Source organism: Aphis gossypii, chromosome 1 (assembly GCF_020184175.1).
Source record: "Aphis gossypii isolate Hap1 chromosome 1, ASM2018417v2, whole genome shotgun sequence".
In the NCBI taxonomy this organism is placed as follows: domain Eukaryota; kingdom Metazoa; phylum Arthropoda; class Insecta; order Hemiptera; family Aphididae; genus Aphis; species Aphis gossypii.
The window spans coordinates 48,099,457-48,122,851 of record NC_065530.1 but is presented as its reverse complement, the minus strand read 5'-3'; the positions used below and the strand labels follow the sequence as shown (position 1 = coordinate 48,122,851).

General features: G+C 30.6%; 1 protein-coding gene across 8 annotated transcripts in view; it reads left to right on the top strand.

The window, feature by feature from the left end:
• The window catches only part of LOC114131383 (RNA-binding protein Musashi homolog Rbp6), a 368,433-nt gene that overhangs the window by 156,433 nt on the left and 188,605 nt on the right, over positions 1-23,395 (top strand). For all 8 annotated transcript variants that reach the window (XM_050198728.1, XM_050198726.1, XM_050198727.1 and 5 more), the window contains exon 3: positions 19,036-19,117. In XM_050198728.1, the coding sequence (XP_050054685.1) occupies positions 19,036-19,117 (82 nt within the window). The remainder of the gene's footprint in view (positions 1-19,035; positions 19,118-23,395) is intronic.

Below are 23,395 nucleotides of genomic sequence, written 5' to 3'. Positions count from 1 at the left end.
ACGTAGTATTAAAGCAGTCTCGATTATCAATTCACAAAAATGCGTTATACTTTCACAGTCTTTTTTTTAATTACATTTCGTTTCGAGTAGCATAATAGGTATAATCATTTGTTTAAACTTCATAGCATCGATGTCGTAAAATTATACAATCCGTTTTTCTAAAAAACGTGTCACATGTAAGATGGAGTGGTGCGACTTGGGACGTCTGATGAGAGGGGAGAGTTAAGGGCGAATGAAAAACGGAAACGCTCTTAGAATATGGTCATGAAATTAATGGTGGAGGGGAAAAAAGAAACGCAGTGCAAACCTAAAATAACCGGCTGAGGCCTGGCAAAAGTTATTACCTAAAGGTTAAGTTAAATACGGCGCTGCATTAACATTTTAAATTAAAAGGTTAATTGGGGTTTTATGGTTGCTTTATATATATATAAATATATATATTAGTTGCGTCGCGGTCAGAATTTTATGTCTATATTATGTGAAGTAATAAAAAGAAGAAAAAAAATCTACTTCCTTCTACTTTTCGCCAGATGTATAGTGTGGTGGCGCTCGCTGTAAATAAGAAAATTTGTCGTGTCGCAGTACCTACACATATTTACATATATGAAGGATTTGTCGAAAGCAGTCGTGATCTGTTAGTCTCGAAAAAAAAATAACATGTATATATGTATATGAAGTCGAAATGCTTTCCAGTCAATATTATACGAGACATGTTTATCTTACGGGTGCCAATAAAACATTATATTTTAAGAAGTTTTTAAGTGTTTGTATTTCATTTTTATTTGTCATGTACGTATATTACGTATACCCCCACATACACACACACACACACACACACACACACACACACACACACCACACACACACACACACACACACACACACATTATATCATATAAAATGGACGGTATTTTATTTTTTATTTTTCATTTTTCCTTCTGTTTTCTTGGTCTAAATTTTTGGGTAACATGTGTCGGAAATTGTTGACATTTATGTAAACTTTAAAAGTCTATACTGCTATAATACAAAACCAAACTTTCATTCGCCATAAGGGCATTATTTTTATCCTCGGTTTTAATCTGATGTCCGTGACTGAAAAATTTACACACCGCTAAACACATTGTTCGGATTTCATAAGAAGTATTTTTTTTTTCACACACACACATCTCGTAAAATATAATGATATAGCTATAATAGCTTGGCCGTGTATAGTTTCGTCTGATGAGTTCGCCGATTTAACCCTATATATATTAAACAATATTATGTTTATAGAACACACGTGTGCGAAAAATAATTCAGAAATATATATTTTTTATTGCGGTCGTGTATAGACTGCAGTAGCATAAATGTATGTACATATAGGCACACTTTTGTACATTAAAGACATTTGATATACATTATGTGATATGCGGTTCACCGCACGTCGTCTTTACATTTAATCGATTACGACGCGTGGTAAAACCTACGGTATATATACCTATATCTCGTAATGTATATCCAATATTTACAAGGTATAAAATCGTTCGTTTTGCGCGTCCACATCACGTATATAACAATATAACGGCAGACGCATATATACCAGAGGTGGGGGATTGCTTGTTCGTCTTTCCAGAGCTTTCAGTTTTGTGCGTCTGTGTGTATGTGTGTATGGGGGGGGGGGGAGTGGATCGATCGATCGGCGCCGAAAGTGAAACCGAAACGGCGGCGATGTATTTCGTTTCCGACTTATACTGTACACTATATACTAAATATATATAGGAACCCCGCCCAAACAACGCGCGGTTGTAAAATGTTTACGACGGGCAAAACATTCTATATATATATATAAAGGCGTGGTCGGGGGTGGGGGTGCTGCGGTCGGAGGGGTGAAAAACACGTACGCGCGCGTCTCTCTCCGGGCCGGTTTCGCCATAAATACTTGATGAACGGAAGTGCATTGACAAGTATCCGGTAGCGGCGTCGTTGACGACGGCGGTGTACATATATAGTAAGTTCATCCAGTAATTTCCAGAGAGTTTGACGTCTCACTTTATGACGGAGTTGGACATACTGCGAGCACGAGGGGATGGTTAATGTATTTCGGCCCCAACAATCCGTGCACTGTGCACGAACGCGCGTGTGTGCGCGCTTTCGGTATCGGATTTTGACGCGACGACCGCTTCTCGCGCTTCCGCGTTACATTATGTATACTTAAATATAGGTATATAGGTTTATCGTTTTCTTATCGTAAGTCACACGTCTGTGCGCTTTCCGTTTCTCTGGATATAATAATAATAATATATTATCGTCGACTCGCGAACACCGTGTATATACGTTATACATCTTGTCACATTATTTATAATGCAGGTACACGCGTATTATTACTATTGTATGTATAATATATGTGCTGCAGATTCGGATTGAATATCATTTCTCGTCTACGTTGTGACGGGATCGTGGGTCCATATATTATTATATACGTATGTGTGTTATACATGATACTCCACCGATGCGTGAACCCACAATATCGTTGTACGACGCGATATGGGGTTGGTGGCTGAAAAGTGTCCGTGGGGTGGGATGAAAATACAAAGCGAAAAACACCTCAATATAATATTGTCGTCGCATTATACGTATAATATAGTTGCTGTACCGTATGTAGACGAAATCGAATTCGACGAGAAAAAATATACCTATCGTAGTTGCGTTTTTTATTTTATTTTTAATACTACAATACCTATATAGTATTAAATCGCATTACTTATGCTTGAATTTACTTAAACTTGTTAATAGAAAAAAAAATGTTAATATAACCGTAGTGAAAATCGGTTAGAAGTATATAATATATAATGTCCATAGTACACGCGATATGTGATGCATTCAGGGTGCCAGGTACGTAGATGTTTGATTCACGCAGTTAATTTTTTGAGTGCAGTATGACGTATAGAGAGATTATTACTTATTCAACTTTAATGATTCTCCATTTGTGTCTAATGGATTTACATTTACTGTATTTTCCTATCAGTGCTAGTTTCTTAACATCAAACGTTGTGGAAAGGACGAATTTCTGATAATAATAATAAATAATAAATATTAATATTTAGTGATTGCTTTGTAGGAGTGTAGGTACACAGGTACGTGTTTTAACATATTAAACTGTGCGTCGTACATTCCATTAAATATAACATTTGCTTTAAGGAATTCCATTATAATTTATAAGTTGCAATTTGGGAAGCAGTTTTGGTTTTATTTTTTTCAAAACTATAATTTTAATTTCAGTGCTTATAATATTATCAAACGTTGATAGTAAAAAAAATAAATAAAACCCCAAACAGCAATTTATTCGACGACTTTATATAATGTAATATCATTATTATTATTATTGTCTCTACAATATATAGCTATAGTTATTGTCTGCGCGGAAAATCCTCTGAAAATCCTGTATAACAGATCCGTGGATAATAAAGTTGGTCGGTAAATCTTATTTTTGGCAGAAAATTGTCCATGTCAACGAAATAATAATTTTTTTTCAAAATTGCAACCGCGTGTGGTCTTAAATTATTTCTCACCGAGCGAATAATATACCTACTTTTTATTGTAATAATAATAATATATATTATATAAGTACATTACATAATAATATAGACGCGCGTTGCTGATAATAATAACAAAATGCAGGTACGTTATTATTATATATTATGTACTACGCGATAAGGTGTGTCGCCCCAAGAGTTTTAGCTGCTCCCGTAACGTATAAAGTACATATTATTATTATGTACACGATAATAATATAATAATAATAATCTACATGTCGGTGTGTATAATGTTATACAACAAAATTGGATCGTAGCCCCGCGCCCCGAATGTACATTATCTCGCACACATATGCTCGTGTTTACCGAGATTGCAGTGTTTATATATTTTATATATATTATACACATATAAGATATATATTGTACGCGTTGAAAACAAATTGACTGTCTCCTAACTGCTCCGGTGACAGGATAACAATGACTACGCGGCAAACATCAGTTTAAATTTTAAAGCTCGGCAAACATCGTGAAAAGGTAGAGGTTTTTCCACAAACAAAAGGTTAGCAGTTTGACGGCGGGCCGGTGGGGGGCGATGGTACACATTACGGGGTAAAGAGGAGGAAAAAAAGATAATAATAACGATTGTGAAAAATAAAATAACAATAAACGATAACAATGAAAGCTCCTGTGCGGCTGTACCTAGGTAGGTATACAATATTATAATAATAGTAGGTAGGTATACAATATAATAGGAAATATAATATCGCGCGGCGTATATTATATTGCTCTGCAGTATATAATAATATTATATATTATACGGCTGGGCTCAGTAAAATCGCCCGTAATGTCTTGTAAATTCGTAAATACGTATAAATTTCAACGACCCACACCGAACGCACACACGCCATATTATAATATTATTATCTTTGTACACTCGCAAACACACACACACACACACAGTTCGTAAGCGTATGTGTGTGTGTGTGTGTGTGTGTGTGTTGTAATTCTAAGAGGGTAACAGGAATTTAATGAACGGTCGGACCAGCCAAATATGTCTCCCTTTATTATTAATATACCCGAGATGTATAAGCTGTTAAATCAATTTAGGGTCAACTGCTGCTGCCGCTGCTTTTGGTGCGGCTGTGGGTGATGTTAAGATATAACGGCAAGAAATTCATTTGTGCGGTTTGTATGCACAACGCCGTCGTAGCAAAAACTAATATTATGCAAAATTATACAGAGTGATTCGGCGTATATACGATTTAAATTCGACTGTAAATATAATAATATATTGCATGTACTTGGAATTTGATATCACTATGCATTATACATTATACATCCCTAACAATAATAAATACGTAATTTTTCATCGTCATATTATAGTTATCATTGTATAATATTATAATGTGATCGATGTTTACGCGCTGGTGATGTACCAATGGACGTGATTATCGTCGTATTATTATATCGAGATGATAATGTTACTCTACACGGCAACGGACCAGTATGCGGAGATAACGGAATATTATTTAATAGAATGAGAAATATTATAAAATAATATGAGTAAACGAAATACACGCCATTGTCACTGTTCCGGGAAAGTTATCGATCGATAGATCGACACTGAGATCGTTAAACAGTATGCAATACGTACGTAAGTCGTCACTGCTCGTCTTAGGAATTAAGGTACGTCCTAAACTCTTCACCGACAGCATAATATGGTTTATAATATGATTTATAAAACAGAAAAACCATTCATTTTTTCGGCCCATCTCAGTTTACGGTAATACGCTGTACAGGCTGGTAAAATGTTTGTTAACTTTTAACGTTATTTATCTTCCGTTTTAATAAAAATCATCGGGCCGCATATTCCGTCTGTATACACTAATAGCATCATCGTTATACCTTCTATTACTCGTTATTTATGTCTTTCGTATTATTATTTTACTCAAGTTTTTAAAACCCTCATTGAGTTTTATTTTTAAGTTAACAACGTTTATTACGTTTTATTTATGGTTGTTATTCTTACAGTTTTTACGGCACTGCTACGTTACAGCGTGCATGACTTTCCGATTCTATCAATACAATACAAAATAATTAGAATACCTACGTCGATCGACTTTCGATCATTTTATTTTCAACGAACAGTCAATTTTATTGTATGTTTGGAAATATTTGTAAATAATTAACCATTATAAAAATGCAGTCTTATATCAACTAAAATATATGATTCAGTTTGATACCCCATTGGCCATTACTAGTTTGTATTAGTGATTTTAAAATCAATTCCTAACCAAAAAGAATCCTCGATTGACTTTTTAATTGCTTTAATTGTTTGTCTTTATTTTTTTTTATGTTTTATAAGCATATATATAATAGTAGGTATTCATAAGAAAAAAAATATATTGATCAATAAATGTCGTTATGCTTAACGATTAAACCATGTTTTATGTTACAATATAATAAATCGCTAAATTAAAATGGCATGTAGAAAAATGTGAACAGTAAATACAAACAGTGTAACTCGGTTAAAGTACATAAGTTGAGTAAAGACTTTTTTTTTTTATTTGTTCCGCCAAAAATGCCAGTATCGTGTTTTTTCCCTTTGGTTCGAGTATAATGATGGTCAACGGTTTTGACGGGGGCGGTGGTAAAAGTCTTTCAAACTCGACTGATCCGTTTTGAACTTTTCTCGTACACTTTTTAATATAATAAATAGGTTCGTTGTATTTGTCAAAAAGTTTGACGGCAAAATATATATTAGAATATTATACATTTTTTTCCATACCCTCTTTTGTCAGCTAAGATTTAATATCGGCCGTTAGTTGATGGATGACGGTTGCGTGTTACCCGCGATCTACATTCAAGGTTGGCGGGGAAAGGGAAAATACACATATATAGGCGTCTAAATGTTACGCATATAAAACATTAAAGCACCGGTGCTTGTGTGAACCTGCAGCATAAAAACCATAATATTAATAGACGAACACATGTTTTGAATTATTATTAGTCAATGGTGTTCTGGCGGCATGTCAAAAATCAAACTAACTCACCTACCGCTGAATATTTCATCGTCAACGTCATTAAGTAAACATGGTATAACATTATAGTAATACTGATTGGACAGTTTTTTTAATATTATTATATAATGCAATATGACGGAAAAATAAATGGTTTTTAAGTAATGCAACTATTATGAATGACTTAAAGTCAAATATACATAATATAGCTTTGTCCTTGTCTTTATAATATTTTAAATTAAATACATAATTTTATTATTTTATTTTCACGTTAGTTAATTTTTGTAAATATTTAAAAGTAATATCTTGTAAACAAAAATATAAGTCATAAATATGTATACATAAATAAATTTTATAACGAACATTATATCTCTCTATTAAAATATGTATTTTATTTGGCGTTCAAAAGCCATGGGACTAAACGGCTTTAAAAACTCTTTTTTTCGTTCCTAGGTGTAGATGTGGTTCAGTGAATTATTAATTCCGAACGAAATGTTAAAATGGTGTACATAAGATATATATTATTACACAAGAGTGACGCGTGACGACGTGCGTATAATAATAATACCAACATTATTATGACACGACGATAAGGAAAATATCTTCTGAATTTAAGGACGTAGGGAGGTAAACCGACGGTACATCGTATTATGATGATAATATTATAGTATTATATTATTATACATAATAGCGGATCATACACGCCTTCAATAACTTTTTAATAACGTTAAGGTATCATGTAAATCGCGACGTTAGATTAAAATGTTTTTGTTATTGTATCGAACTAATATATTATTAAATACTAAAACACGCTCTTTGATATTCTTAGACAGGCATACTACTTTTTTTCGTTGTTGTCGAAACGAGGTGTAAACGACGACCATAGTCGTATTCAGACTTCAAATTCAAGGGGTGCCTAAAATATTTTTTGTTGTATCTAGTAACTAATTTTCAGATAGTTTAAATTTGTATTTATATGATTTGTACTTTTGTATAACATCTAGCTGTTATTTCATAATAAGTTTTTCTACACAAATTTAAAATATTTTAGAAAAAAACAACATTTCATATTATTAACATCAGTTGAATACCAGCCCATTGCTCTGGGTTTTCAATTTTAGGGCCAAAATGTCGGGGGATGGCTAGGCACGCCCAGCACCACCCACGCCTATACCAACGAGCATTGAAGCGTTTCGTCTCGGTGATTTCATCGATGGCGGTGGCGTGTACCTAGATAACCACCGTAAATAAGATACCAATCGCATTTTATTTCGTTATAATAATAATAATTATTATTATTGCGTTATTTAGGAGTCAAGACTTGCTTGTCACACAAAACCCCCGCTCTACTTCCACTAAAATGCGAAAAAGAAAACGAAAGGAAAAAATACGCACCCGTCCAATTAAAGCCGACATAATTTATACGACACGGCACCGGGTCATTTATTAAAGGCGGCGGCCTTCATGTAATTTCATTTCGTGCGAGCCATGTCGGTGTTCTCTTTTATTTTCACATCTCCCGACTGCACAATATCTCCTATTCACTATTTCATATTACCCACACGTATTTATGTAATAAAATATTAAAATGGTGCACCGCGGATGGATGTGCTGCAACTACAGTCTACACATGGGCGACTTCATAGTGTGTATATTATAATTTGGTCGCTTTTCGTTATTACGGATCCGAAAAAATATTTCATAATATATATTATTATTTTTGTTATTGCACAACGCGTATATACCATTCGAAATCGAAAACAAACATAGTGCGACTTTGTGGTTCGTTTAAAAGCTATAGTAGCAGTGGTAAAGCGCATGTGAAAGAAAAAACAGATAGCGAAAGAGACTACAAATCTAAAGAGAGGAAGAGAGACTCGAACGATTCTGACGAGGCGGCGGCTACGGCGGTGGTCCGTTTGTTTGTTTGGGGCGCCGATGACGGCAACGGAAAGTTTCTCTTGCCCCGCCACACCACCGTGGCTGTAGACGGACCGAGAAAAACAACAACACGGAAAATGATATCTACTCCGCCACAACCCCCCCGCACGAGGTTGCGCTCTGCAGCTATATCCCGGACGGCATTTGGAATTTAAACGATGACGGTGGCAAAAAAAACACCCTCCCCTCCGATCACTCTTCCTAACAACCCTCCCTCCTACCAGTCCTCACTCCGACCAATTGATCGAGAGAAGAAATATTATTATATATATATCGCGAGCGACGAACGCGCGCGTGTGGGTTTAATGATGTTTCGGCAAAATTGGAACGTGGAAAAACTTTGTAAGCACAACACGCGAAACGCGTGGCGCGACCCTACACACATACCACACACACACACACACAGTACACACATAAATAAATATATACACACACAGTCTTATATATATATATAAATCGAGCGTCGTTTTACACATAAATCATAATTGGAACTCTAATCCAATAAAAAATTAATATCAAACTCGCCGTGAAATATATGGGGCATGTATGTACGAGCGAGCGGTGTTGTACATGATATGTGTTATTGTACGGAGCGCAGAGAAAAAAAAATGACTTTACTATAAAATCCCGTTACCGTGAGTTACTGTGCTAAGATGCTGATTTCGGTACAATATTTTTCTTTCTGGTTCTCGATCCGTTAGTTTTATATTTTATTTGTCGTCAATAGTCGTTAATAATATAATAACACGATATCGTTTGATTATTATTATTGTTATTACTATTCAGAGCACAAGTTTTTATACTTCTTTCACTGTCTCTTGCTGACTGTCGTTTTTTATTCCTTTAATATTTCAAACGAAATTAACTTTTTAGATTTAATTCTCGGTTATCGATAGTAACTCACGTCGACGTATAGACAAACGCAGCGGTTCTTAAACTTTTTTTTTGCCTACCACTTAAGTATATTATTAATCAGTCACGTACCACTAATGACTAAAAATAGAACGATCCAAATTGTACAATTAGGTAAATACTTTACTTTTTAGTTAAATACATTTATTTTAAATAATATGGCAGTAAAATACTACAATATAATTGTTTTTATTCATTAGTTTTTAAAATAAAATATGAATTATAAGTGTTGAGGATGTATTAAAATATATGTGACAAAGTAGGTAGTTAAGGCCACCTCATAACATTGATTAAGTATACGTCTTAATCAATGTTCATAATGAAGGAGTCATTGTATATAACACGTCGTATCCTCGTATAGTATGTCTGTACTTATACATTATGCCCATTCATCGGTTAATGTTTTCGACGACACAATATAATTATACTGTAATTTATTATTATTATTATCACGATATTTGCGAATGAAAAATCTCTGGAAATTTTTGTTCAAACGACCGCGCGGGCGCGCTTCGGAAAGACTGATAAGGGATGATAAATGATCGAGAGGGATCCCTCTTGCACAGACTGCTGAAGAGGGATAGAAAAAATCCTTTCCGGAATTGAAAAATGTAACCCATCGGACGGGCGTCTAATTCGGAATAACTGCTTCTACGCTATAATACATGATGATATATATATAAATATCATGTACCTACGCCTGCAAGGATGAAGCCACGAGGGGGGACACACAAACGTTGTATACGTCATATATGTCGCACATAAATATCACCTACCCCTCCTTCACTAGACCTTGTTAATAAAAATCGTGATACCTTTATCCGTATATATATATATTACATGCATAATATGTGTGAGTGTGTCCCAGCGCGTTTATGATTTGTTACCCGTTAAGTCCATTTAAACGTAACATCGCGCACGCCCAAAGCTTTAACCCCGATTTATTATTATTATTATATTACAATACATATACGAAAGCGTGAGTTAGATATAATAAATATACTTTTTTTGGGGTTTATGTGCGCGGAACAATAATTTTACCCGACGACAAAAAATAATATAATAACAGTGATTTTTTTCTGATTTACCTTTTTATTCATTTTTACGTGATATATTTTATTCCTCATCGTCGTGTAATAACTGCATTTAATATAAAATAAACGCTTTTCGTTTATTCCGTTTACTATACAACTAGACCAATGCTGCTACTTCATGTATTTTAATATGTTATACACGCACATATTATAAGTCTATAATAATCTATACGGTACCTATACACGATGTATTTATTAAATTCGATAAACGCACATTGATGACTGTTGACTCCGCATTACTACAAATAATATGATTATGCATTTATTTTTGGTATAGAAATTTATATAAATGTACTTACATACTGTAAGTTCACCGCAACGGTGTATTCATAATTTTGTAATTATTATAGTATTACATTTTATAATATTATTTTGTATAAGTACTCACACAAAAGTGTATATAATACGCTATATAACGCTCATTAATTTTGTTTGGGAATTTTTAAACCATTTAATTACAATAAACGAACACAAAATTATTGTCCATTAAACTTGGAGGCAAATTAGTATGTGCTTTTGCCATGAGTAGGTTTATATTTTCTCTGTCTTATTGTTACACAGACACAATATAATACACTGCATGGTGGACTAGTCCAGTCCTATGCTCCTATACTATACTTAGTGTAGCATAAAGTCAAGAGTCGGAAAAAATACCACTTCATGTTTTGATTTGATCACTAAATCGAAATAAATAACATTGTGTCCTCTTCTCCCATAAAACGTAAATTGCGTGTGCACACACTGTCTCTCACTATGTAAACACTTTACATTATAATAATATTATATAATCCATTTCAATTCGCATAAAATGTCGCAGTTATTATAACGAAATAAAAACAACGCGTGGCGGTGGCCTTAGGGCGAGATTACACAGAGTTTATGTCATATATGTGTGTAATAAAAAAAACGTCCGCTTGGAAAATAATAATATATTCAGGTAAATCGTATATATCATACGTATCGTAGGTGTACAGGGATAAAAACAAATAATACGTAAACCAATTTACGTTTTTTGGCTAAAAAAATAATTCTACAAAACTTTTGGATTTATATCATTAATCGTATGCAAAAATATTGTTAGAAGCACTTATTACATAATATATAAACAGTTCGTAAATATGGAGTCATAAAAAAACAGATCGTGACGTTGGGTTGACATTGTCATCGTTGCGCGTATTCAAGACGATAAAAACGATTTAAATTTAAAAATGCAGAGGCAAATTTTCAAAATAAATTCAAAAATATTAATACCATCAATGTTACCCATCTGCATTAATGCACAAACAGATGAATAGATGGAGTGACTGAGTGACAATATCACTACCTAACTCAATCAAAAAAAAAAAAAAAATATATTTTTAATATGAATATAGTTATGATTTTCTTGAAAAGATATAATATATTAGATTGTTTCGATAGGTATCGGTTCAAAACGAGTGTTCTAGAAACTAAATAACTAAATAATGAAACGCATAATTATTCATTTAGGGCAGCAGAGATCATACTATGTTCACTAGACCCCATATTTTTTTTTAATTTCACATTCTATTTATAATTTCAACTTGAATTCTCCTGATAAACACTGTAAATATTTAAACCATAATAATATCATAATACTAAATACATTAACACAATAACAATAACTATCTTTTCCAAGAATACTAAGCCTAATACAAATATCAGAATATAAAGTGTACAATGTACATTTTGTAAAAACGTAGAAGTGTACCATATTTTAATAATGCAAAATAATAATTATCATCTTCGAATCTAAGTTGTCAAACGTGTTTTGGTTCAGTTGAAGTAGCCCAATTTGGCGAAATGAAACGGTATAGAGCGAAATACATGTCGTATAAACTGGCTTGGGAAATCAAACAATAAAATATTATTATACAATTCCATTTTAGATACACATTAAACTACAAGAAAAATCAAAATCAAATAATATGTAAGACTTAAAAAGTCACACAATAGCATAAATCGTAAATATTACAAATAGAAATAAAGCAAGTGTAAACACTATGTATGTACCTAAGTTATAAATTTATTAAAAAATAATATAGTAAACAACTCCAAAGAGAAATGCAAATATAATATATTATTACCTATATTAAAATATTGAGGCTTAAATTTTGAAACAAACGCTTAACATTTTATTCTTGTGGCAAAAATATAATTATTTCTAAACAAGTCTTGTATTTAGTCCTGATTATAAGTAAATGAAAATAATTTTGTATGTTTCCAAATGTAAATGATTTTTATTTTAACTCAATATTCTTGAATTCACTTATTTAATTTTTTGCACTAAATTAATACACAATTATGTATTATTATACAAACAATAATCAAGCTGTGAAAACTATATCGATTCCATTTTTTTTTCTTACTAAAATCGTTTTTCTGCGTTTATTTTGCTCTGAGCTTCGAATCTAAATATTGTATAATATTTACGTCTGTTGAATGATATAATAATAATATTAATATCCACCTGACAACCGGTCACGCTGTGCACTGTTTCTAGGAACACCAAACGCGATCACCGTAATAATATGACGTAGTCGTGATCTGATTGTGCACGTGCATAATATTATTATTTATCGACCGATACCTGATAGTACGTTCTCAGAGTTGGTAGCGGTGTCGTTAGGGTTCCGAAAAGTCCAATTTTACCACCTCCCCTACTACTCAGTCATAATTCCTGGTATTTTGGCGTTATATTTTCCCCGAAATAGATTTTCGAGAAACGATTAATGTTCGTTTTAATATTTTTATTACTAACGTTATACTTTTATGTCGTCCACCGTTTGATTATTGTTTTGTGACAATTATTCATTCCACTAAATACATTACGTACTGGCGAATATTTTGTTATAATAATGGAAACACAGCATATTTTGTTGATTGAATTAATTACGCTTGGCATCTGATCGCGCTTTTGAATATTTTAAAATAAATGTGTATAATTTTTTTGTGTACACTAAGGGCCAGTTGTACCATCTCCGAAAGTTAACCGTAATTTAATAGGCCGAATTTGGCTGATTAAACTACGGTTAACTTTAATCAGAGATGGTACAACTGGGCATACGAGGGTGAAAAAATGCGTATTCTATACAAATAACGGTTCTGAACGAAAATTTGATATTTTCATGACCCGTCTCTAAACATTTTGGTATTTTCAATCATTAATAATGTCCATGGTATATTATGTAATAGTCTAAAGGCCAAGAACGCTCGAACTTTTCTAAAATGTAATCCTATCCATGTGTTGTTAATTGTTATTCCATATTACGGTCTACGGTTTCAATTTATTGAGCATAAATTGATGACTAAAACCAAAACTAAAATTACGTCATGTGTACCGGGCTTAGGCGTTTTTACTCTTTTACCGTTATAAAAGTTTCTTTATAAAATTACTAAGCTTAAACAAAACAACTCATTATAAACTAAATAATAATATACATTCTGACATTCAGTATTCGTTTAGAATTTAAAAAATGATAAATTGTATAGAATTTATATGTTAATTTGGTTTTGACTTATTCGATCTACGTATCTATCTATCTATACCTATTATAACAGTAAGTACACTGAACAATCTTAGCAGATATAATAGTTATAATATCCATTTTCTCGAGTACATATTTATCGGTGTAACGAGAGTTGGAACCATTGATAAACATAATATGGTTGTAAATAAATATACTGTTATTTAGTGTTGTATCTATATAAGACTCATAAAATAAATTAAAACAATAATTTCGATTTCCTATTGCGCATCGCTGCCGCAATTATAGAACATTAAAGTGGCGGTCGTCGAGTATCATGAAACACAATTTGTTCGTATGGGCAATAATCGATAATTGCAAAAAAAAAATAATAATAATAATAATAATAATAGTGGAAAATAAATACGATTTATTTGTCTGGCGTCCATAGATTAACTTTTTACTAACAATTCACAATATCGTATTTGTATAGAGTCGCGTGTAATAATAATAGACATGCTATTAAAATTATTATGTAATAATTACATAGGAATTAAACTAATAACGTAATAATATAATGGACAAGCGTAAATCCATTCGTATTATAATAGTATGTAATATAGTACCCATACGGCGTACCTATCATGATAACTTGTGTAAGCGCAGTTAATTTTATTTTTAAGTTTTTTAGCCGATGATAGTGTAAAATACTATTTTAGACATACCTTTTTATTTTCACGAGAACGCCTGATCGCGGCACGAGTACTATTTTATGGATCATCGAATTTTTCCAATTGGCTTTTACCTAATCGATTTACGTAATTGAATAGTGACGAGTCGTGTAACAATATCGTTTAGTCTATTTTCTACGATATAACGTATAATAGTCTCTATCCAGTAAAATAAAATTCGACAAAAACATTGGTTATTCCGAGCATTCGCACATAACGCCCTACCATTAACTCTCGATAGCAGTCCGATGCTCAGAATCAGCGTATTATTTTGCTTATTTACGTGAAGTATAACCTGTCCGGTTCGTCTCGGCCTTTGGCGACCGTTACGATTACTGTCTTATTATAGTTTAACTTTAAGGTAATACCAACTGTGTTGGTAGTTTGTGACGTTAGTAGATGGCCAAGACGAGTTATATTTTATAAAATATGTATACACTGTACTATCAGTGTTATCATCTCGACAACCATAAACTCGGTAAATTCCATACACCATACACCGAGAGAATATGACTATATAAAATACTGCGCACAAACCAAATCTAGTCGTTCCCTACCACAGCGCCATCTATAATGACTGGTTGACGAATGAGGATGGAGAATAGAGTCGAGTTGTCAAAAGTTAAGAAAGTGACCAGTTTGCCGCCGTAAATCGTCGCGTGCGCGAGATCGTCGTATTGTGAATAAATATATTTTCTCTTGGTGAAATATATCGGTATAATGTTTTTAGTTAAATTCCCCAGTTCTGCAAGAATCTGGTTAACAACAAATTTGCTACACGTCGTTTCGTAGCAGAACTTAGTTGAAATCGTCTTGCAGGTACAATTCATTGAAAAATATAATCAAATACTTAGAATCAAGACATATTATCTTGTGTTCCCAAAATTGTTAAAAACATGACGTCATACTCAAATGCGAGAATAAAATTTTAGTCTGAAATCCGTATTCCTTTATAGGCGAGTGGTGGAGTAGGTAAATTATTAATATTGTTATCGTGTCATTATTAAATTCAATTCGATTCGCACTTCTGCTTCACGATTAAATCGCACGGACATCGGTCATACGTAGGACGCGGTGAGACCCCTTAGCTGGAGTACTAGCGGTAAAGGTCTATAATACACAGCAAAGTTCGACTGATGTAGTACGGACAGGGTTAAAATCCGATTGACCAGCATAAAAACTTATAACTGGCTAGTCTGACAATCATTGTCGTTTGCGAGTCCGTCGTAGCGTTTCGCGCGCAGTTCGTCCCCGTAAAATGTGCAACTGCGATCTTAGGTATACAACCAGTTTTCGTCAACTCGTAACTGGGTCGTCGCGACGATATTCACATAATGATAGAGTTTGATTATTTACGTACTAAGGGGCATTGGTTAATGATGAATGATGATATTGTTTAGTAATATTGTTTCGACCGACGACCAGACTAATATTTGAAGAAAATAATGTAAATCAACATTATAAACGATTTCATGTTTTTTTTTGCGTTTCTCGTGTCTGCTTTCGGCGGCAGTTTCGCCAGCTGAGCGATAGTGTAGTAAAATATTTTATTAGAACGGTTTTTGTTTTCGACGGTTTTAATTTGGCGCATAGATTCACGGAGAAAACACTTAACGATATAATATTCCTCCCTTCAACGACCGTTTGGTAGCATAGTATAATTTCAATATTAAAATAATCTTCTCGTTACGCCCTGAAATGCGTAGTAGGTACTAGAGAACAGTGAATATTATTTTGTTCATAATAATATTATTGTTGTGTTGATAAATTAGTATTGCAAATAATATGCATAATATATCATTATTAAATGTGATCGGAAATCCCTGTGGGCCACGTATGGTGTGTCACTTTTGAAATCTTTTGTTTATTGTTCCTTTATATGATATATTATTCGACTGTGTGCGCAATGCAATCAGCGACGTCCTGCGCAATGAAGAATATACTTTTAAACATTTTTTTTTTACTACAATGATACAAAACATAAAATCCCTAAAAATATCTATCATCATTCTCTTTTTCAAACTAAATATATATAGTAATATTAAATTAAAAATGAGCTGAAATCCGTTGTTCATGTATATATTTCAATCTGCGTCGATGCGTCATAATCCATTGGATGGCAATAATAATTAATATGGATAAAATACTGATTTCTACATTTATTAATTTTTGATATATTCTACATACCTATATGTCATAGGTAAATAATAAAAAGTTAAAATCTGTTAAATAATCAACAATTTAATTCGTTAGAAAAAAACATTAAAAATCAAAATACCTAACATTAATTACCATGAAGGTTATTATTATGTTAATTTTTTTCAAGTACAAGCATACAAAAACGGTAGGTTTTTCTGAAAATTTGGGAGTGGTTCAATTTTTCATTTCCTTAACAAAAAATACTGTTAATAGTTTGTATTGCTTTAGGTCAGCTGGTATCGATTTTAATTTCAGAAAACGTATTAGAATTTATATAGTCACCGGTACTCATATTATGATATGTGTAGGTTAGTTTTTCGACTAAATACATATTTTGTTGAACTGTAGGTATTAGTCTGTGTATGGCAATGGGGTGAATGTGTTTTCTCACATTCTCCGTCCGACTACCGTTGGAAATTATTAAGGTCTAACTGTGAAAAATTTTAACAGATAATTCAGTAAACAAGCGTATGACTACATTCAATATAATATTATCTATTATATTATAGTGTAGATCAATATTATATCATAACGAGTCCTGTCGAAAAATCGTGATTTCTAATTTAAACATAAATACAATATCGTTAGTTACAATTTTGCTAGTGATTAGCTGATCTACTGATTATATGAGCACCGACAAACTATTTTTTTTCTGCTCGATCATTCGCTGCTCACTACATAATGACTGAACATTAACATCGGAATATTACTATACCGTGATGTAGTATTCGTGAACCGCTAGAGGAGTAGTGATGCAATTAATTAATGAGAGGTCTCGATATTTTGTCATAAAAAATTAAGAATGCTCATAAATAAATATTTTTTCTTAAAGTGAATAATTTATTTATACTACAACCATTATTTGAGCCATTATTATTATATATAATATACTTTATTATATTATTAATAAATATATAAATATAATAGCCAATAGTCGACATAATTCTTAATAATATAGTAGTATAGTTAAATTATTGTCTAACACTCTAACCGTATTATATAAACAGTATACTTTTACTATCACTACTCAACATTATATATTCTTATAATATATTTGATAGTAGTGCCAATTATAGTAGAAGAATGTAGGTTTTCTTATAATTTAAATAACAAATAAATTATGTTTAAAGGCATACAAGTATCATTACAAATTAAAAAAGTAAAGGATTTGACACCTAGAACTGTCACTTGACCATGGTGGAAACGATTTTTCATAGAATATTATTTCCAAAACCATTATATTATAAAATTCACATTTTAATTTTGTATGAATGAAAATTATGGACAATTTCGGAAACCAACGCATGTGTGGCTACGTCGTGTAGGTATCGTTTACGTATCATTAACGAAAACTCCGACGCTGATAGGTTAGTGCAGACATGGGGTGAGATGTAGAGAAAAGGTTTTGAGGAAATATGTTCACGTGCAAATATACGAATCTATTGGGGATGTAAAGTATTTATATACGTTTAAAATGTGAGAGAAATGTCGCCATATCTCCCGAGATTCCACCCTCTTGTAGTTATATTTCCACCGATGAATTTATTAGAGAGAACGTATTCCCTTCTCATGGCTCATACCACTATTGACGTCAAACATACATTGTGCATGCATACTCCTTAGTAAACATTACATTAATTACACACATATTTTAGCAAGATGTTCTTTTAATAAAATTGTAATTTAGAGAAAAATAGAGGGTATTAAATTAAAGCATTTAGTTGGTGTTGGTACTTGATGAAAGAAATCATGTTAGATCTTAATTTAAACTTTTTTTAAAAATGACGAAAATTTAAGAAATTTGCAAATATAATTAATTTATACTTGGGTTATGATAATTTCTTATAAATTTATATATTTAGATATAAGTATTTAACTGATATAAGCTTCAATATGTGTTCATTAGCATTTTGATATGCAAGGGAACTAAAATAAACTACATTCATTTACCTAATCATTGGTCACGTTATAGGTATATTGCATAAGTAAAATATTTATTGATGTATCTTAATATAATTATGGTAGTTTTATTTATATAAACATTAAAATTTAAAAAGTCAATGTTAAATACTATTACTTATATTAGTGCACTATTATACTACTATCGTATACTGATGTTGTTATTTATTTATTTGTTTCAGAATCATTGAGGGAGTACTTTAGTAAGTTCGGAGAGATAACTGAAGTTATGGTTATGAAAGATCCAACGACTCGCCGATCAAGGTACAATTTAATAATTTATTCATTATTAGCATTTTATATATATATATATATATATATATACATTTTAAAGCTTTAATTGGGGATAAAATGGGGATAAAAAAACTGCTTTTTATTATTTACCAAAATAATAAACTTATAATATATCAATCTCTATATAGATAATTTATTTTATAATTAAATAAAGTATTCATGTATATAACATTAGAATATAATTATAGCGAAATTGTATCATATCAATTATCAAGCTGATAGGATTAAATTGAAATAAGTGATACGTGTGATATGCAAGTTAGGCTTAAATATTGAAATATTAGTCTTTTGCATATATTTTGCTATACCAATTAAACTAAATCAAAATGTTTATGTCTGTATATATCATTATGGCATTATACATGGTTCATACACGAGACATTTTTTATATGCAAATTCGTGAAATCCCTGAGCATTTAAATTAAACGCATTATTCTTGAACTTCTATAAACAATATTCACACTTACACACACACACTCTCTCTCTCTCACACACACACACACACACACATTCATGTAATATATATATTTATTAAATTTAATATAATATTATATAATATATAGGTTATAATATATGTAGGTAATCTATAATATGTTTATCGGATTCAAATATAAATCATAATACATAGATATCGATCGTGATTAGATATAATATAATATCATTTTTCGGTAACACTAAAAACATATCTTTTCTCATATTTTTATCGAATTATAATTAAAATATTAAGTTTTTTACAATAATCCTATGATTTTAATAAATCTTGTTTTTCTGTTTAAGTAAGTAGGAAGGTAGTAAAATTTTAAATTTTAGGGAAGTATTTAATATTTTGTTTTAAACGATAATAAAATGCATGGATTTATTACACCACGGTATATGAAATCTGATTGTTTTAATAGTATACATATAGGTACATATTTTATTGATTAAATAAAATATAGCTTTTGAAACATTACCCGATGGTCTCTGCTGCCACGGGCTTATTTAATAAATGAAAAAGTTTTTGAAACAAAATTTAGTCGTCTTAAAATATTTAAGTTTGATTATAACATTATAGATTTAGTAATATTTTGATTATTGTTTTTAAAGGTCTAATAAAATTTAATTTTAGTGTACGTTTTATAAAGATTACTCATCTTGTATTATTTTTATGATCACTTTTACAACAATCACTTGTATAGTACTATTGGGACTCATCATAAATTAATTGGATTCGAATATTTATAGTTAGGCATATTCCAACTGAATAATATTTGTTTTGTTCTTGTTGTTGAAAAGTTTTAATTCTTCATCTGAAAGATGGAGATTTATAAAAATAGATTTTATGTTTTTTTCAAAGGAAAAGTTTTTTAATTCATTTAATAAGAAAAGAATTGAAAATTCCAATTTTGGAATAAAAACCTTCACCCATTTGAATGTTATTAGTAACGCGTGTACGCGTGTAAAGGTTTAGAGTTTACAATGTGCTCGAGTTTAAATTGAGTGTGGCGTAAATTGATGGGCTGTAAAAGAAAAAATGTGTCGAAGTTGAAAGTTTTTTTCTGGGTTTCTCAGGGATTTACGTTTTTCAATTTAAACTCTAATGAATTGTATAACTTTCCACATATATTTTTGAGAATATTTCTCTGCCGTAAAAGTTAAACTTCAAATGTAAACCCCAAATTTATTTAGTGAATATATTATTATTGCATAGAAAAACTCAAAACCATTTTATGACGGCTCATCTTATAGTACACAAAATCAAAAGTAGTTCATAAACTATCTGATAATAATTAATTTTTAATTGCTTTTTGTCGCCGCAATGAGTTTTGTTGGAGTAAAAGATAAGCAAATGGGTTATTTATTAATTGCCTTATATATAGTATATTAACTTTTTATACACATTATAAACAATATACTTTATAGTTTATAGCTGCTAGTTAAATGATTTTATTAATCATAAATATAATAAATAGATTTATTTTAATGGTTTATTTTCATAATATACCTTATTTGATCAATGATATACATTAATAAGAATGAAAATATTTAGGCATTTTTGTATAATATTATAGGTCTCCACAAAATTTAACGCTGCTGGTTAGTATAAGATTAATCATACCACGTGTAAATTAGAATTGTACATGTATGTTACATTACTTATCTATCAATTATTATTAAAATATGACACATTTTCAAAAGAGTAAAATGTATATTATAAATTATTACTTTTATATTATGTAAATTATTTAATTTCTATCCATAACAATAAAATATTAGTGTGTCTAAAAATGTATTAAAATTTACATAATTGTAAACATTGTATAGTCGAAAACAAGTCATAAATAGTTTAATAATGGTATTTACAAATATTTTATAATATTAAATAATAATATTTAGTATTATTTATTATTATTTTTATAATAATTGTAAGACGTTAAAATGAATTAATAGGAGTGTATGATCGTTGTGCGAGAATAACAAGAGGATTAGGATTGGAGGATGAGGTAACTGAAAAAAGAAATAATAAACTGTTGAGTTGGTTCCGTAATTAAATAAATATTAACTGTGAGTTTTATATTAATTACATCAACAATGCCGCAAGTTTATTCTCTCAGGGGACACTATTCAAAGTAGAAGGCGGAAGATTAATAAGAATGAGATTAATATTAAAAAAAAAAAAGAAATGGTATGTTGAGCGGGAAAAATGGCTATAGCTATTTATCGAGAACGGTGAGCTCTTCAAATTTGTTTACTTGATTTATAATCCGTCAGAAGTATGGTTTTTGAAAATGTATAAATGTACGCCCTCCAATTTCCATGTTTGTCATTGCCATTTATTATGAACATAATTAATTAGTCCACGATAATTATAATTCTTTGTGTAATAAAATCCTTCAGAGAATAATACAATTGTGATAATATGAACTGCGGTTAATAAGTTATTAATGTATTTATTTAAATATTTGAAGCAGTATAACCATTATAATATTATAATTTATAACCATTCAATTTTCAAATAAAATAATAAATACTTAGAATACAATTCAGGTAATTTTAGCTTAATCATGTGTTATTAATTAAATCACTTAAAAATATCAAAAATACAATTCACATTATTTTTAATGACATTTCAAACTAAAATTTTTACACAATTGGACGTTTGGACATTTTTGTATTATAATATTAAAAAAACTTAGATTAATATAGATGAATATAGAAATAGCTTGGAATAAAAATTATGATAAAAGTAGTATTGTTTCTGTTATATTTTTCATAGTGTAAAACTGAATAAAATGCGATGTATGTGTTCTATATACGAACCAAAAGTTTTGTCCATACAATTTAAATGATTTACTAAAAAGTTTCGTATTCATAATTCTAAAATTATTATACGAGTTGGTTCGTGTGTAATTGTGTAAAAACTTTCGATTTCATACCTCTGCCCCATTAGCGTCATTTATATATTTAACTTTTCACATATTTTATTGCACAGTACGTCAAAGCATATTATTCTCTTAGAGATACTATATTGGAAACGACGTCTAGAAACTCGGAGAAAAATCAGTACAACAACACTAGAGTATTCCAGTAAGATTAAAAATGGTGAATTTCAAATAACTGTAGGATACCGCAATTCAGAAATTCTCTTGTCCCAATACACCGTATCTAGTTAGTTTGGTTTAATGGATTCTTGTTGAGAATATCTTTTATCAAATTTTCAGTGCATTCTTGTTCATACAATAGCATGACAAATGAAACGCTGATTTTAGATAATAATGATAATAAAAATATAAAATGTAACATTATCCTATAAACTTTTTTGTGTTTTATATATTAAAATTAAAAATCAAGTATACAATATATAGGTATGTATTAAAAATATACAAACATTTCTAAACAAGTTTCAAAGAAATTAAACTATCTATTATAACTTATAGTTAAGATATAATTTTTACAAAAAAAAAAAAAAATATATATATATATATATATATATATAATATATAATTTGTTATGAAGCAATTGGTAGAAATATTTTAAATTGCGTTTTAAATTATAAAAATGTTGACTATATTATATCTTAAATCTCAGATTTTATATGATTATATTCTTTACTAGTACTTAATTATATTTATTATTTACAAAATGTGAAATATTTGAATATTATATTATTTGATTGTTGGTTAGTGATTAGATTACACTTAATATAATATAAAATAAATTAGTGCTTAATTTAAAAATATACTTTTCAGAAAAATTGAAATAAATATT